Genomic DNA, 18,445 nt, shown 5'->3' with positions numbered 1-18,445 from the left:
GTCTGGTTTCCAGGATGGTTTCATTATTCTGAGTTTCCCTCTTGCTAGAACCACATGGGAAGGCCACTGTTCTTTGGCTGTCCTGTGGCATGGATCCATGACATCACTGTGACTTCTGTGCCCACAATAGGCATCCCTAATCAGTCAGAGAGCCTTTTCCTGATGCGCTAAATGCCACCTGAGAATCCCCAGTGTAGGGCGACTACCAGTGTAGGGCGACCACCAGCCTGCAGAGCTGGCATACAGATTAATTGCCATTCTTAGCTTAAATCCCGGTGGGGGAAATATCCTTAGATTATTTTCCTTTCCCCTTTGGGACCGTCTTCCTTGATCTCTCTTTTCCCTCCTGCAGAAAAGAAAAAAGAAAAAAATATATTTGTACCAGTCACTCAAAGGGTCTCTAAGCTGAGGAACTGCAGAATCGCCACTTGGTGGCAGCAAAGGTCAACAGAACCATCCACAGATGTCAGCTTCTGGTAGCTTGTGACCAGGGTCCTCCACGGTGAGAGTATCTGAGTCCCACTTTTCATGTTTTTGAGATCTCACCATCTACGTTGTTATTGTCTTTTTACTTCTCTGTAGCGGAATGAACCTCAGGTGAGAGGGAATTCCACCTGGTATTCCAGGCCCAGGCTATTCTCAACTACCTTGGTGAGCTTGGCCCACTTTTGCCCCGTCTGGGCCTCAGTTTTCTCACCTGTAAAATGGGGAGATTTAACAGTGGGGCTCCATTATTTACCTACTAGGGCTTTCGTAAGAATCAACTGCAAACATGGTTTTGTAAACTACAAAGTAAAAAACAGGAATTCGAGAAGGCAGGAAAGGCAATCGCTTATCTGATTTTTCTGGTTTCTTTAGACTGCCCTTCCTCTCTGTGATTTCAGGTGGTTTGCCACACAGGGTGGTTGCAGTGGTGTTCCTTGGACCTTGTCTCTACGGCTGAAACCCGAGAACTACCGATGCCTGGACCCTGGGCCTTTGGATGTCCAAAGGGGCAGTCAATGCACATGCTTGGGGTAGGGTGGATACAGATACTGGTGTGTTTTTGCTGATGCTGAGGATGTCTAATGAATTATAGATGCCAGCCCTTCAGGATGCTGACTTCTAGTGCCCCTTGTTGTCAGGCTGATAGCAAAGGGCTTTCCAAAAAACATTTGATCCAGCAGAGGAATCCAGCCCATTAGTACCTGAGAGAAAAACTATCCGGAGAATCGCTAGCTCTTTCCCATGGCTAAGAGTGGTGGGGCCAGCTTGCTCTGAGATCAGTTTCTGCTGCCAGTCGTAACACCGGTCCCCAGTCCCTGTACCTCCTGCCTCCCAGATGCCTGGACCAGCCCTTGGGTCCACATGCATACATTCTGGACACGCCCCTGCATCCTCTCTGTGTTGAGTCCAGACCCTGGCACTCTGTGTTCTTCACCGGTGTCTGCTGAATGATTCCACGACACCCTCCGGTATACAACAAATAAATTAAGACTTTTTTTTTTTTTAAGATTTTATTTATCTATCAGAGAGCACAAGCAGGCGGAGCAGTTCCCCGCTGAGGAGCCCGATGTGGGACTCGATTCCGGGACCCCAGGATCATAACTTGAGCTGAAGGCAGACACTTAACTGACTGAGCCACCCAGGAGTCCCTATATGAAGACTTTAAAAATTTTTCTTTTCGTTTTTTTCAGCCCTCCATTCCTTCTGATGACGGTAAGAAGTAATTTTGCCATTTCATGGTAAAACTCAGAAACAAGTTAAAGGCAGGCAGTTCAGGATTTTTCTCCTTCTCCTCCATCTCCTGGGAATGACCTTAGATTTTGGGGGGTTGGGGTGTAGGGAGAGGCTGGCTCCTGGCTCTTGGGAGGTGCTCCATCCTATGCTGGAGTTCCTCCTGTCTAGTCCTGGGGTCTGGCCTTCCTTCCACAGTGGCTTCTGGGGAAGCATCTTTATTCCTCTCTGATCTTGGCCATCTGATCTGTGGTCCATGCACAGCCTTCTCTGTCAAGTCCTAGACCCATCTCTGTCCTCTGGGAAAGCCTTGGCTTCTCCATCAGAACCACTCAAGGGCTTGATGTATCAAGATACTTGATGTATCAAGCCCATCTTGGGGGCTCCCTATGCTGCACCATGTGCCAGATGGCAGGAGGCATTCTCTTTTCAGATTGCTATCTCCCAGGATAAGCAATCCTTCAGAAGCCCTCCATTCTCAGGTACTCACCCCTCCTTGGAGTCCTGCCACCACTATCCCCTGGCTTCACTTACCGGCAGAGCCCTCACTGGTGTCATCCTCTCCTCTTCGACATCTGTGTAATACTGGTTGTTGATAACGGCACTCAACAAACAGAATAGAAGGGAATTTCCTCAACCTGATACAAGGCATCTATGAAAAGTCCACAGCCAACATCACACTCAACGGTGAAAGGCTAGATGCTTTCCCACGAAGATCAGGAACAAGACAAGGAGGGCTGCTCTTACTTCCACTCCACATGGTATAGAGGTTCTAGCCAGGGCCATGAGGCAATGAAATGAAATAAAAGTCATCCAGATTGGAAAGAAGAACTAAAATACCTCCTGGGCAGGTGATATGATCTTGTACATAGAAAATCCTAAGGAACCCATTGAAAAAATATCAGAACCAATAAACAAATTTAGCAAGATTTCATGATACAAGATCAATAACAGAAATCAATTATATTTCTATATCCTAGCAATGAGCATTCTAAAAATGAAATCAAGAAAACAATTCCATTTACAATACCATTTGGAAAAATCAAATATTTAGGCAGATTTTAACAGAATAAGCACAAGACTTATACACTGACAACTACAAAGCCTTGTTGAGAGAAACTTTTAAAGATCTAACTAAATGAAAAAAGTATTCCATATCACAGGTCAGAAGATGAATGTTAAGGTGGCAGTACTCCCCAAATTGATCTATAGATTTAATCCAACCCCTCTCAAAATCCCATTTGGCTTTTTCTTTGGAGAGAGAGGTTCAGAAATTGACAAACTAATCCTAAAATTCATATGGAAATGCAAAAGATGTGGAATAGCTGAAATGATCTTGATAAAGAACAATAAAATTGGAAGACTCACACTTCCTCACTACAAGTCTACGGTAATCAGAGTGTGGTGCTGGCATTAAGAGAGAGACATCAATCAATGGGATACAAGGGAGAGTCCAGAAATAAACCCTGAAATTTATGGTCAATGGTGTTTGCCAAAGGTGCCAAGACAATAAAATGGAGAAAGAAGAGTCTTTCTAACAAGTGGTATTGGGACAAGTGTACATCCACATACCAAAAGAATGAAGTTGAGACCTTATTGCACACCCTATTTGATAAATTAACTCAAGATGGGTCATACCTAGAGGGAAATGGTAAAGCTGTAAAGCTCACAGAAGGAAATATAGGAATAAATCTTTATGAACTTGCATTTGGCAGCAGTTTCTTAGAATAACAGTAGTGCAAGTGACAAAATATAAACAATTTGGACCACAGTTTAAAACTTTTGTGGTACAAACGAACCCATTGACAAAATGAAGTGACAGCCTACAATATGGAGGAAAATATTTGCAAATCTTAGATAAGGGACTACTATCTAGAATATATAAAGAACACTGACAGTTTAACAATAAAAAGACAAGTGACCCAATTAAAAAAAAAAAAAACAAAGTATTTGAATAGACATTTCCAAAGAAGATATACAAGTGCCCAAAGAGCACGTGAAAAGAGTCATCACTAGTTATTAGGGAAGTACGAGATACCACCACATAGCTGCTGGAAGGGTTATAATTAAAAAGACAGAAAATATCAATTACTGACAAGAAGGTAAAGAAATTGGAACCCTCGTATATTGCCGGTGGAAATGTGAGGTGGTGTAGCCACTTTGGAAAACAGTTTGGCAGTTCCTCAAAAAGTTAGAGTTACTATATGACATAGGGGCACCTGGGTGGTTCAGTTGGTTAAATATCTCTTGATTTCGGCTCAGATCATGATCTCAGGGTTATGATATTGAACCCTGCATCGGACTCAGCACTGGGCATGGAGCCTGCTTGAGATTCTCTCCCTCACTCTCCCTCTGTCCCTCTCCCTTCCCTCTCTCATCCTCTCAAAAAAATGTGTGTGTGTATGTGTGGGTGTATGTATAATATGTGTATATATATGTATGTATATGTATGTGTGTGTGTGTGTATATATATATATACACATGTATATATATACATGTGTATATATATATACATATATATATATATATATATATATAACCCAGCAATTCTACTCCTAGGTACATACTCAAGAGAAATGAAAACATGTTCTCACAAAACCTTTTACATGAATGTTGATAGCAGCATTATTCATAATGGCCAAAAAGTGGAATCAACCCAAATGTCTATCAACTGGTAGATGGATAAATAAAATGCAATATATCCACACAACAGAATATTATTTAGCAATAAAGGAATGAAGTGTTGATACATGCTACAATATGAATGAAAGTATCATACTAAGTAAAAGAAGCCAGTTACAGAAAAACACGTACTGTATGATTCTGTTTATAGGAAAAATCCAGAAGAGGCAAACTTACAGAGAAGAAAGTAGATCATTGCTTGATAAGCCCAGGGGAAGGGACACTAGGGAATGGCTGCTCATGAGTACAGGGTTTCTTTTGGGGGTAAAGAAAGTTTTCTGGAATTTAGACTGTGGTGATGGCCACACGGCCCTATAATGACACTAAAAACCACTGTATTCTACACTTGAAGTGGTGGGTGGTCTTTACATTTCTTCTGTGAGCTCCCTTTGCTGCAGAAGAGAGTTCTTGGTCTAGACTAGGTGAGGGGAGCAGGCTAGGAAAGGATTGGTAGTCTTGAGCCTTCTCCCTATCTTCATGCTTCAAATTGGATGGATGGACAAACTGATAGACAGACAGACATATGGGGACTGGTCACAGTCAGTAAACTGTGGGCTTGGCTTTGGTCAGTGTTATTGTGCCCTGGACTGGAATCTTCTGGAAACAACTCTGCCTGGGGCTGGGCAACCTGGACAAGGTGGATGGCTGTGTTGAGAGCTTCCACTCTCCTGTTGGTTAAATGGAAGATGAGGCTCTAGAGCCAGTTACATGAGTCAGAACATTGGCTTCACTTCTTGTGAGTTGTGTGACCTGGCAAGGTATACTAACCTCTCTGGGCCTCAGTTTCCCTATCCGTGCACTGGGAATAACTATATACAAAAATTGTATATCTACCTCATGAGATTCTTGTAAGGATCCAACTAGATATTCCATAAAATATGCTTAGCAGAATCCTTGGCACATAGTAAACACTCAATACATGTTCCTTCTTCTCCTTTCTCCAAGGGGCTTTTTAGATAAATCTCAACTCTCTTGACAGAGGCAGGAGAGTAATTACTGTGTGCCTCATCACAGGCCCTGAGAACTGTGGGCTGAGCTGGCCTGCAGGGGTGTATCCTGTGGGTTAATGTGACTTTTGCAGAACAGCTGAGGGAAACCACCAGACGACACTGGTGACTCATCTGTGACAGTGGATTGCAGCTCGTCTCCGGGCCCGTCGTCTCCAGCAGCCTATTCTGAAGTCATCACCAGCCACCAGCATCTGTCCTCCCTCTGATCCCCGTACAGGGTGAGTTCTGCTGAGGGGGAGGCCCCAATTGCCTCAGACTGTAGACCACTCTGGGAAATGCCTGTCTGGGGCCATTCAGAAAAGCCAAGTGGAGGACACGAGAGAACGCCCTGTGGCCAAGACCCGGGAGGCCATAAAGCCTCTGTCCCTCTTGGAGATGCCCAGCCTGGCCCCAGATAAGCCCTTGGGAGGGAGTCCCCCCCTTCTGTAAGTGGGGCCAGGACTAGGGAATTATCACAATTCTGAGATCCAAACAGTTCTGAAAGCCCGGGATTTGCTGACTCATTTGGCTGCAAAACCTGACTACTTTGTGTGACAGCTCAAGTGGATTTTTTTTTTCAGAATATTAATGTATTTCATTATAGAATCCTGCCCCGGGGCCCTGCTCTGGGGATTATGTAATTCATAGCACATGAGCTATGTGTTCCCTTTCTAGAAGGCCAAACAGTTTCAATTCTGAAAACTATCTGGTCCTCAGGTTTTGGAATCAGGGAGTGTGGGCCCATATTATTATGAATCTGATTTACCCTTAAGACTGTCGTCAGAGGAAAAACACAGCTGGTATAAACAAAATAAGAAAGGAACAGAATGAAGAGAGCAATAGGTTTGGGATGAGACACTGGGGCAGAGGTGGTGCTCGAGGTCTCACTAGTTGTAGGGCTTTGGGAAGGTCTTCAGCCATTCAGAGTCTTGATTTCCTTACTTATGAAACAGAAATAATAATCCCTACCTCCTGTGCTTATTAGGGGATTAAATGAGATAATGCATGCTTAGTGCATACAGAGTGAGTGCTTAGTAATTACATGCTTAATATGAATAGATAACAATGTATGTATTAGCCAGATAGACCTTTTTCCTCAGTGCCTTGTGCACTGGGATCCCAGACCAGCCAGGGAGTCTGGTAGCCACACCTGGACTCCATGCTCTGGCTGCCTGGCAGGAACAAGCACCCAGCTTGAGGAGCCCTGGGTAGAAAGAGGGAGGGTGCTGAGGATGTTTAGTACTCAGAACTTCCAGTGTCGGAGAAAAAGTCATGTGGGAGATGCTGAGATATACTATTATAAACAGTCACAGTGGAACATGAAGTCTGTACTCACTCTTATGGGAGATGCTCAGGAATTCTCCTTGGCAGACCCAATGTCCCCGCTCCACCCCTCCACCACGGCTACCTGATATTTCTCACTTCTCTTGGGAAGCAGGTGGATCAACAAGTTGTGACGACCGTCTACTTGTCTTAAGGTCTGTGTCCACTCCAAGCTGCTTATGGCCTTCAGCACTGAGAGAGAACAAAGGCTAAACGGTGGGTCCCCTTTTGAAAGCCTCTTGACTGAGAAAATCTGGCTTTGGCCCTTTCATCTTCATGTCACTATAAATAAATCATTGAGAAACTTGTTTCTTTCTGTGCAAACTAAGATTAAAACAATTACGATTGGATGTCCCCAGGGACCCATAATTTCTGCACTCCAGAAGATAGCCCAGCCCCCCTGAGTGAGGCAGTCCTTGCTAAAAATTCCTTCTCCATCCCCCCTGCCTCCCATCCCTAAAGTGTTTGCATAACTCTGGGGATCAGGGCTACTTAGAGTGTTAGAGTATCTTAACTTTGGCCAGGGCTTTTTATTTATTTATTTATTTATTTATTTATTTATAAAGATTTTATTTATTTATTTGAGACAGAGAGAGAGAGACACTGAGCATGAGAGGGGAGAAGGTCAGAGGGAGAAGAAGACTCCCCATGGAGTTGGGAGCCCAATACAGGTCATGACCTGAGCTGAAGGCAGTGGTTTAACCAACTGAGCCACTCAGGCGCCATAAGGGCTTTTTAAAGGACAGGTCACTTCTGGGGCATCTGGGTGGTGCAGGTGGTTAAGCACTCGACTCTCTGTGTCGGTGGCTCTGGTTGTGATCTCAGAGTTGTGAGATCCAGCTCCATGCTGGGCTCTGTGTTGGGCTGTGGGTCTGCTTAAGAATATCTCTCCTTCTGGGGTGCCTGGGTGGCTCAGTGGGTTAAAGCCTCTGCCTTCGGCTCAGGTCATGATCTCAGGGCCCTGGGGCTTGGGCTCAGGTCATGATCTCAGGGTCCTGGGATCAAGCCCCGCATCAGGCTCTCTGATCAGCAGGGGGCCTGCTTCCTCCTCTGCCTGCCTCTCTGCCTGCTTGTGATCTCTGTCTGTCAAATAAATAAACAAAATCTTTAAAAAAAAAAAATCTCTCTCCTTCTTCCTCTGTCCTTCCCCGACCTCTCTCTCTGCCTGTCTCTAAAATAAATAAATCATTTTTAAAAAATGAAGTAAGGTCAGTTCTGATATTGTTTAACATCATAATCGATTAAAAGAAAAAACAAAAAGCCGAGTGAAGCTCCTTGAGGAAATCTTGATGCTCTGAACTTTCCGTATTATTGTCATCAAAAGTACCCAAGGGTGTTCTAGCTCAATAGAGAAGAGAAGCAGTTCTGGAAAAATACTTCCCATGGTAGATTCCTGTAAGCTCTTCCCAAGCCTCTAACCCTTCAGGTAGTGGGGGAGAGGGTGATTGTGATAGTCAGACCATCCTAATCCCAAGACCCTTACCTTAACCTTGCCTCCACCCTGTCAATCCCACAGAGCCAGGCAGGAAGTTGCTGACAGAGGGCCCCCTCCCAAGTGGCCAGGTTATGTGAACCCCAGCCTGGGGCCAGCATGGAGCTCTGTGAAGGGACCTCACCTCTGTGAGCACATCAAGTGTGTCGCCATGTCCTCTCTAGGTGAGTACATGCCTGACCACCAGACCAGTTCATACTCTGCTTCTGCATCTCGAAAGTCTTTCATTCAGTCAGTCTGTGTTTATGGAGTTTCTGCTCTGGCATACATGGAGTACAGGCTCAGGAAAGGCATCTGGGCTGCAACAGTGAGCTGAGGAAATTCTCTCCCCTCAGGGAGCTGACATCTGGGCAGGGAGAGACAGACAACAGACAACAAACATGGTCAAGTCAGGAATGCCAGAGCATCATAGAAGGTAGTCAGTACCATGGAACAGAAGATAGGATCTGGGTTCCTGAGGGAAAGGGCAGGTTGAATATTGAAGTCAGGTGGATAGTGTATTAGCTAGGGTTCTCCAGAGAAATCGAACAATAGACACACAGATAGATAATAAGGAATTGGCTCATGCCATTAAGGAGGCTGAGAAGTGCCATGCTCTGCTCTCTGCAAGCTCCAGGTCCAGGAAAGTAGCTGGTGTGGGAATAATATGAGTCCAGAGATCTGAAAGCCAGGAGCTGATGGTGTAAGTCCCAGTCCATGTGGAGCAAGTGTCCCAGCTTATGGGGTCAGCACAGAGAGAGCCAATGCTTCCTTGGCCTTTTCAGGCCTGTGTGGATTTGCATGAGGCCCATCCACACTGAGCTGCGCTGCCCGTATACTCATTCAAATGCTAGCTAACCCCACCCAGAAACACCTTCACAGACACACCCCAAAGCAATGTTTAGTTAAATATCTGGGCACATTGTGGCCTGGTCTAGCTGACATATAAAATGTACCATCAGAGGGGTACCTGGTTCACTCAGTGGGTTAAGCCTCTGCCTTCAGCTCAGGTCATGATCCCAGGATCCTGGGATGGAGCCCCACATTGGGCTCTCTGTTCAGTAGGGAGTCTGCTTCCTCCTTTCTCTCTCTGCCTGCCTCTCTGCCTACCTGTGATCTCTCTGTCAAATACATAAATAAAATCTTAAAAAAAAAATGTAACGTCAGAGAGCTCCATATGCCAAGTCAACAACCTAGTCCAAGGATCCCTTCGGGAGAGTCCCCGTTAGGTTCCGCACCCTGGCTGGGCACGCTGCCCGGCGTGTGGTGGGCACTTGTGGAAGGTCTTTGGGGATGAATAGGGGACTGTTGATCCCTGGGTTGCTCTAACTCAGAGAGTGTGTCCTGTGGGTCTCCCCCGGCTTAGTTTCAAACACTGCTGTCTTCTGTGTGTAGGTGCCCACATTTCTGGGTAGGCTTCTACCTCCTGGGCTTACCACATGTTCTCCTGTTTCAGGTACACAGGTGGTTTCTCAGTACCCTGAACTCTTCGGCAGTGCCCTGAGCCTCCCTCCCCCAGCACTCACAAGGAGGGTGCCCTGAGCCTCCCTGAGAACAGCCCTCAGACCAACCCCACACACCACTCCTAACTGTGGCCTCTGTGTCCCCAGGCATGAGCAGTGGGTCTCCCAGTCTGCTCAGGACAAGGAATCTTGTTATTACAGGAGTCCTTGATCCATTCAGTCCCTTCACGGTATTTGTAGCTTTCTTTTTTTCTGAGCAGCAAGGAGCAAATAAGCACCTGGAGACCAGATGGTGTTCTTTTTCTTCATATATATTTATTCCAAAATAAAATACAATTTAAAAAGTTAATTACAACTGATTTTGATTTAGCATGGCTTTACTTGAGTTTTTAATGGCCCCAGATTAAAGGGGAGGCTTTTTCATTCAATAAATAGCATAAATAATATTTCATCTTCAGACTCTGCCTATCGCCCTTTGTTTCTGAAGAGTTTCCTGGAGACTCCGCAGAAACGTCAGCGTGTTGCCTGTTGTGGTTTGGTTACATGGCTGTTCACAGGAAAAAAACTGTGGGGAGAAAAGTTAGCGAAGACAGAGTGACTAGAACAGTGTGGACCAGGAATCACCCTGCTTAGAGTACTGAGGTGGGGTAGGGGTGCCGTGGGGCGGGGTATGCAGGCAGCAGAGGGCAAATACTCGGGAAGGTCCGGGGCTAGCATGTTGCATAGAGAGTGCAGGTGGCTAACATTCTGCTACTGTTCCTGCGATGTCACACACACACACACACACACACACACACTCACACTCACACTCACACTCCCATCAAATGGTCCTAAATCTCCTCATTAGAGGAAAACTCAGGATTAGTTGAGTCTTAATGTTTTATTTTCCTTTTTGGTTGTCCTTCCAAGGTCATGGCTAAGAGTGGGACTTGGAGTCAGATAGACCAGACTTCCAATCTCAACTCTGCCCCTCATTAAGTATCTAGCCTTAGGCAAATTGGTTAAGCCCACTGAGCATCTGTTTCTCTGTTTCCTCCTCCCATAAAGTGAGGGTGATAAATGATCATTGAAACAACTGTCATTGAAATGGTATTGCAATGAAACAGTAAATATTAAGCATTTAGAACTCCAGTGCTGTTGATGGTAAGTAGCTCAGTAAGTAGTTGATGGAAGGACTCTCAGCCTTCTGGGGACAGTTGTGGAGATGGTAAATCCCAAGGAGTTCCACCCAACTTTCCCTCCAGGGACCAGGGCATATGCTGAAGAAGAGAAGGTGCCCTAGTGTAACTTAGCTAGCATCCTTTGAGACACAGCTCTGATCCCCCAGATTTCAGCTTCTAATTACAATCAGGACAAATGCTTTCGCCATTCAAGAGAAGTGAATGGCAACATGGGTGTGAGTGTTTTTTAAAACTAGAGGGAATAATGGACTATCTGGGGCAGATCTCACTTTACTTTTGTCAGTCTGGGTAAATTTAGAGTTCTAAATTTAAAGTTCTCTTACTGACCTTGAGCTACCAATTCCAAGTTCATCATCCCTTTTCCTTTTTTTATTTCGATAGAGTTGTCATTGACCCTCACATAAACACAACTAAGCAGAGCATATCACAGATAAAAACAAAGTCACCTGGCACTTGTTTTTCTTTAGGTCTTGGACTGTTCTTTTTACTCGATTGAAAATCAGGGGGTATCTTGTTTCCACAGTGGAGTTGGTCATCTGGGACAGACCTTCCTGGAAGCACGGTGTGGTGCAGCTGTCCTGGTAAATAAAAAGAATTGATTCAAAGAAACCTTCCGAGGACTACTTTGAGAAGAATCACAAAGAGAATGCCTTCAGATGCTATTTTAACTTAACCGACGTAACCTAAACTGGTATTGTATTTAGACCGGTCCCTTCCTAGTCTAGGAAATGATCAGCATTTCGAGGTGAGACCATTTTTCTTCAGTGACCTCCTTGGAGATTTCCAGTTGGTTCCATCCAAGGAACACAAAGCCTATGGATGCTGGGAAACTAGTTCTAGTCTCCTTAGCCCCTGATGTTCCTCTGCTGTATGTCTTGTAATAGTAAGGTCCAAAGTAGAGAGAGAGGAAAAGCTTTCTCATACCAGTCTGATGGGATGTGCCAAATGAATAGAGCCGGTGTTTCATGCAAACTAAAATCATGGGCCATAAACTGAGAGTCTGGCCTGGACTACAGATGCATGGTCCATCCTCAGAAGGCACCCTACACTCATCTCCTTGAAGGGATGCCCCCTGATGGGCTGTGATATCTGACCCCAGCTAAAGTGAGAAGCTCAGATTCTCCCAGGGTTTGCCTCCTTCCTCACCTAAACCAGAAAGTTTCTGCCACTCTTCCTCTTTGCCTACATGGGGAATAAATGACCCTCCAGAACCCTTTTTTTCACCTTCCCTCTGCCTTAGAAACCCTAACCTCCCAGCATTCAAACTGCAACAGCCACCCTACATCAGCCGAAAAGACAGATAGGAAGGGAGGAAAGGGGAGAGAAGGTCTAGCACCTGGATAGTTCATGCAAGAGGAAAGAAAAAAAGAATTACTTTTACTTACTCATTTTGCAACTCTAGAGTTTTAGGGAATAAATCAGTAAGCAATATGATATAAGCTATATTCTGATATTCTCAGCTCTGGTGTCATTTATCTGTGCACATGGCCACTAATCTAAAAAGACATACAAGATTCTTTTTAAAGGATTGAAGAGTGTTCAGTCCTTCTGAAAGGGCATAAAGCTGACTAGATACAAAGTGATGTAGATGGTATAGAATTTCAGGAGGCTGCTTTTAAAAGGAAACACTGAGCCATAACAATTACAATCGAGTAACATCTTCTTACTTAAAAGATCAAATAAAGCAATTCATGTTTCCTCGAAACTTTTAAAGAATACAAGGTCGAGATTATGTTGTTTTACTATACTTACAGAAGGAATAGTCAGACACAAACAATCGGTCACCTGCAAAAGAAAAATTCCAGAGTGAGGATGCCCAACGCAAGCATGGCAGTAAGTTTGCAAAGTTCTTAAAAGAGCATTGACTCACATTGGCGCGGCTGCAGTTGCATTTTGAAGCTGGATGTTCCTAAAGTAAGTAGAAAAACAAGAACCCATAATGGGGGGGTGAGTTTTTCATTCTTACGTTTCACCTAAGTTTTCAATAGCTGCCTTTCCGGTGGGCACCCTGCTCTGCTGTTTACCTGCAGTTTGTCAATGAGGTGTGTGACATCCCTGATTCCTATGAAGGTCGGACAACTCTTGCTGGTCACGGAGCAGAGGAGCAGGGCAGAGGTAAGGACCACCACAGGCAGGAGCATCTTGACACGGAGGTGCAAGCTGGCTTGCAGATGCCTTGAGATGGAGTCGTATTTAAAGCTCCCCTGCAAACCTGGGAAAACCCTGACATCAAACTGATACCAGGTGCCCACTTTTTCTATGTAAGATTGGGTCACTTGACATTGAAAATATACATGTATATGTTGAACTGAGTCACTTGGCAAAGACTATGTGACATTGTGCTGGGAAATGTCATTCTCCAGAAAAGATGCTTTTCAAAAGTTGGGTACCGAGATGCTGAAGGAAAAGTTAAAGATCTTAAAACCATAATTTTTTTTTTTAAGACAGATGCTCTAGTTGTGAGAGTTAGAATATTTTCCATGAACACCCAGGTCTGTATTTTCCCCTTTTTACTTTATTGGAAATGCTGATCCACTAGCCAGTCATGGGTGTTCTAATGAAGGGCCAGGAGGGGGTGGGGAATGAGAAATTATGCCTGTGAGCTGCTCTGTCAGGATTTTGCAAGCTCACGCTGGTGAACCCACTGCAACCTTAACCTTACTGTACTTTATCCTCAAATCATAACAGTGTTTTTCATGCCTCGGGCCAGATTCTCTATCTTATACAAATGCATCTTTGGGCAAGTATTCCTTTAAATGGGTGCCTGAAGGAGGAACTCTTTAACTGTACCACCAAGAATGTAGCAACAGCGTCTGTTAAAATCGACCTTGAGGATTCCTTAGTGTCTTTAGGGAAATTATGTAACCCTGCACAGCATCCAGTCAACACTCAGTGCTTGAAATAGGATAACAGCTAGCATTTATTGAGCATGTATTACATACTAGACACCATTTTAAGCACCTGATGGGAATTAAGCCATGTATGACATATAGACACCAAATTAGGTGGATACTAATTTGTCATCCCCATTTTTTATCTTTTATTTTTTTTTAAATACTTATTTATTTATTTTAGAGAGAGAGAGAGAGAAAGGGGAGGCTCAGAGGGAGAGAGAATCTCCAGCAGGCTCCCTGCTGAGTGCAGAGCCTGAGACGAGGCTCAATCTCACTGCCCCAAGATCATGACCTGAGCCCATTTTTTATTTTTTAATAAATAATCTTGTATCTTAGCTTGCTGCCTCTTTGATGAGGCTGTTTTTTTCCACTATGAGCCAGAAAGTTGTCTCACTGTTGCTCTATGAGATAAGTACTATGATTATCCCCATTGTTTTATAGGTGGGAAAGCTGAGGAACAGAGATGTATATGTGTCTAGTTCAGCCTTGTATCCTCAGCCCCCAGGCAGGCACCTGTGGAAGTGCGGTCTATCACTAAATGCTTGTTAAATCAAAACATAAATGAGAAAAGCAGTTTTTGAAATAGTAAGAAACATACACAAAAACTATGATTTTATGAGGTTTCAAAGCTAGTTTCAGGGACAGGCATTTGGGGGTGTGTGGGCTTAACAAAGTGTGTCTTTCTCAGACTAGAGGCTGCAAAAGCGGGGATTCTTTTCCTTGGAGCCACACTAGCAAGTGGGACAAATCCATACGATTTAGTCACCAGCCCTGTAAGAGTGTGTGGTAATATTGTTGTTGCTGTTCATGCCATCCCTTAGGAGTTGTGACGGACTATGGGGAAAGGAGGTCTCTTGAGAGCAAACAAGGGGAAAACTGGCTTTTTGCTAACTTCCCCAAATCCTCCTGCAGTTCCACACTTGTCCTCTGCAGGCACTAAGGAGAAATTACAGAGGCCTACCAGCCTATGGCAAACTCTTTGATTACAGAGTATTGATCTCTACAGAGTAGTGATCTCCTTTTCTTGCTGATAGAATCCTCACTATTTCGGGGTGGCAATGGGCCCGACCAAACACCCACTTTTTTAGTCCCTCTACTGCGCTGCTGCAAGGGGCCACATGACATGTTCTGATCAATGCAATGCCTCTAGAATTCACTAGCTTTTCTGGTGAACAGGAGGCTAAAGTAGCTGAGACCTGCCCTTACCTAACCCTTATTGCAATTCAAGTGTGGATATGATAACAAGAGCTTCCGAGGCCATCTTATAACCATGCCGGAATGGACAAGAGAATTGTAACAATAGCAACATGAACACTTTACAGAAGTAGAAGTAATCATTTAAAAAACTGAGAAAAATAAAATCATGAGAGCAACAATAGAAGGTAACAATGAGAATACAATAGTGCTAGTAAATTCCAGCTAGAGATCACTGCCTACAGAAGACCCTGCCTCTTGAAGCTTAGTAAAAATGGAAATCTCTTCTAAAAATGGAAATCGGCACCTGCCAGAGAAATGTCAAAGATATGCCAGCATCAGATCAAATGTTTCTTTTTCTAACATCATTAGAAGATGTAAAAGAGACTTGAAAAGGCAATCACCTTCCCACTGTGTAGATCAGTACTATTTAATGCCATGTATGTAAGGCGTGGAGATCCTTTCTCATCGCCTCAGATGTGCCTTCCACACTGAGGAAAACACCATACTGCCCCCTTACTGGATAGATGGAGGCTAGATCCAGAAAGAAAACTGGGCTGCCCAGTTACCAGCGGGGTAATAGGAGAGTGTAGTGGTTAACACCTGTGACCTTGCAATCAGACTGCCTGGGTTCCAATGTTACTTCTATCACTTGCTGGCCATAAGGATATGGGCGAGTTGCTTGGCCTCTCATCCTTCTATTTCCTGACTGTAAAACAAGGATGTGGATGTGGATGATGGGAAGGGGAATGGGAGTGCAGTTTTCATGTAAGGCCTACCTCAGAAGAGTCTTGTAAAGATTCAAAGAAATGTTTCATCAGTAGACATCATCTATGATCTTCCCCTCCTGGGAAATGTTGAGCTAGGAGTTGGTGGCCTGAGGGTCTCTCTTCCCATTCCCCTTCCTGTTATTCAGTTCAGGGCTCTGTACAGAAGGGAGGGCAGGGGAAGCTCTGGAATCATGGGCTGCCATCTTCTCTGAAGTGCTGGATGCCCATCATCTTCTGCAGTGGGCTGTAGAGTGAGCTTCCTGGTCCCATGAGCCAAAGGTCTTCTCTTGGTGTAGCCTGGTACCTACCATCAGCGTTATCTCAAGTAGGTCCTGGTTTATGTGAAGAGCCCTACATATTGAAGTCAGGAGAAAAGTGGGTGAACTAACATTCCATTCTCTCTGGGTCAAATACTGGCCTGACAAACTGGCCTTGGGTCACCTACCCTTGTATCTACCCCCAAGTACTGTTGCAGGGAAATGTCATCATTGGACACTGGTGCTCCTTGGGCTGGTTACCTAGCCTTTCCACATATCCATGTACCACTGACACTCACCTGCACTGGAATCTGGGGCAGATTACTCAGCCCCACCTCATAGAAGGATAGGGGTATCAATTTGGTATGCTTCCTCAAGAGGGAAGCACATTTCCTCTTGGAAATGTGATCTGGTCTGGTCCAGACTATGCTCATATTCTGCTCTTCCCCTTAGCTCCCACCTGATAGTCATATTGGTTGCTTTCTATTTCCAGCCTCCAGGCCTTTGTTCTTGCTAAGCTTTCCTGGAATGTTCTTCCTCAGCTCTTCCATGTATGGCTTGTTCTCATCCCTCAGGCTTCAGCTCAAGTGCCACTTCCTCCATGTGGCCCTCCATGACCACAGCAGTCATTGCAATCTGCACAATCCTGTCTTGTATCTATTCCTCCAAGTGGGATTAAGTTCCATGAGAAGGGTATGATGCTAGACTCTGGTTCATTACTGTATTCCCAGGGCGTGGTCTATTCTAAGTACTCAGGAATTGCTGGTTAAATGAATGACTAATGAATAACGTTAATTTTGTAAAACTGTATTTAATGTATATTATTTATGAAATGACCAAGACATGTTCCCAGTGGATCATTAACAAAGAACAGATATAACATTCATGAAATTGAGCAAGGGAAGCATTTGAAGAGTGAGTAAGCAATCAACAAAATACAGCCTCCTGCAGGGCAGTCCCTTCAGAACTTTGGAGAGCTTTTCAATTTCTTCTCCCTTCCAGTTCTCATAGTCACTACATGAAGAAGGCATGCCAGGTGTGGGAACTCTGACTCCATAGAGGAAGAAACGGGGTGGGGGGGGGGAGAGAAAGAAAGTTAGGTGACTATTCCTTATAGCTCTTTTCTATCCTCCCAACCACTCAGTTATAAAAATGAAAATTAAGAATATTTAAATAGCAACTCTGCAGTTTAAAACACCATTACAACAGCAGATGTTTATCTAGCGAAGTCTACAGCTTTTGAGGTTTAGCTTTTAGGATTTATTGTGATACTAGAATGTTAGTAAGCAAATGATCTCCTACAGAGGAAATACACCAAGCTCAGAAATTAATTACTCACCTGTTTTAAATATCAAGAAGATTTGAGAGTGGGATGCTTACCAAGATGTAGTGTAGATAACATATTTTACAATAATGAGAAAAGAAAATACTCAACCAATTATTTTGTTTCAAAGATAAAGCTTGACATTTTTGTGATTAAACACCTATGTGTCATGGATTATTGCTCTAGGAATAAAACAACGTGGTTATTTGTTCTAGGAAGCCCCAGCATGAAATGACACACACAAAAAGACACAGAATTTCTAAGTAAAACCCATTCTGCCTTTTCTTTTAAATAGCCAAGAGATAGCTAGTTATGAGAATCCTCAAGCACGAATTTCTTAACCAAATAGTTACTTCTAAGTCATTGTTTCCCAACCAACTGTGACGGGCAAACCCCACTGGATACTGTTATCCCTGAAGGGGATTCTCCCCCAGGGAGGGTGATTTCTAGGTGGTGCTCTGGACCTCTCCCCTCACATTGCTCCAAAGCACATTCTGGGTCCCGTGGACTCAGGGCCCACAGCTCCGAGTTTAGCTTCCAAGCAATTTCCAGAGCTCCAAGATCTTGGCTCCATTCCTCTCTTTTTGGCTTCTGCTCCTTCTCACTATCAGTGAATAATACTCTAGGCCATCCTTGTAAATGCATTCTTTACATTTTCCCATTGACACAGCCCATTATTAGCAGAAACCTGCCCCCGTGTTTCTTGGAGAATGTGGGACCCACCTTCCCCTGCAGCAGACAGTTTCTTGGTGTACATCTAATTAAAAAGGGATGAGAACTTCTGTTTTGGGTTACATTGAGGAAGGCACTAGAATTTGCTGAACCCTTACTATGTGCAAGGTAATATATGAAACAATTTATATATATATTATGTCCCTTGGCCTTCTGCACAGTCTCTATTAGCCCCACTCCATAGATGCTGAAGCTCAGAGAGGCTAAGAGGGTTACCTTAAACACACGGCTAGTGACTGGGTTTTTCTGATCCCAAAGCCTGTGATCTCGTCTGCTATGCCATTTATCAACCTCTGTTTCTGCTGACCCAACTATATAGACTATATTTCAAGTCCATTGAGTGCAATCCATATATCAAAGTATGGCTTTGGGCCTGAAGGTAGACTGTAGATACAGCTGTATTGGTTGGAGCATCTCAGCTCCCATATGCACAAGACCAGTAAGATAAT

General features: G+C 44.2%; 1 protein-coding gene across 1 annotated transcript; it reads right to left on the bottom strand.

Moving 5' to 3' along the window:
* Positions 1-10,098: 10,098 nt before the first annotated feature.
* On the bottom strand, positions 10,099-12,679 carry IL9 (interleukin 9; the record flags this gene model as incomplete). The annotated part of the gene is made up of 3 exons (XM_082723370.1): positions 10,099-10,209; positions 11,272-11,403; positions 12,578-12,679. Coding segments are annotated over 3 exons (345 nt in total), but the record flags the coding sequence as incomplete, so codon positions are not given.
* Positions 12,680-18,445: the final 5,766 nt, after the last annotated feature.

Source organism: Mustela nivalis (assembly GCF_964662115.1).
Source record: "Mustela nivalis genome assembly, chromosome: 3".
Classification (NCBI taxonomy): Eukaryota; Metazoa; Chordata; class Mammalia; order Carnivora; family Mustelidae; genus Mustela; species Mustela nivalis.
This window is presented reverse-complemented; position numbering and strand designations above follow the sequence as displayed.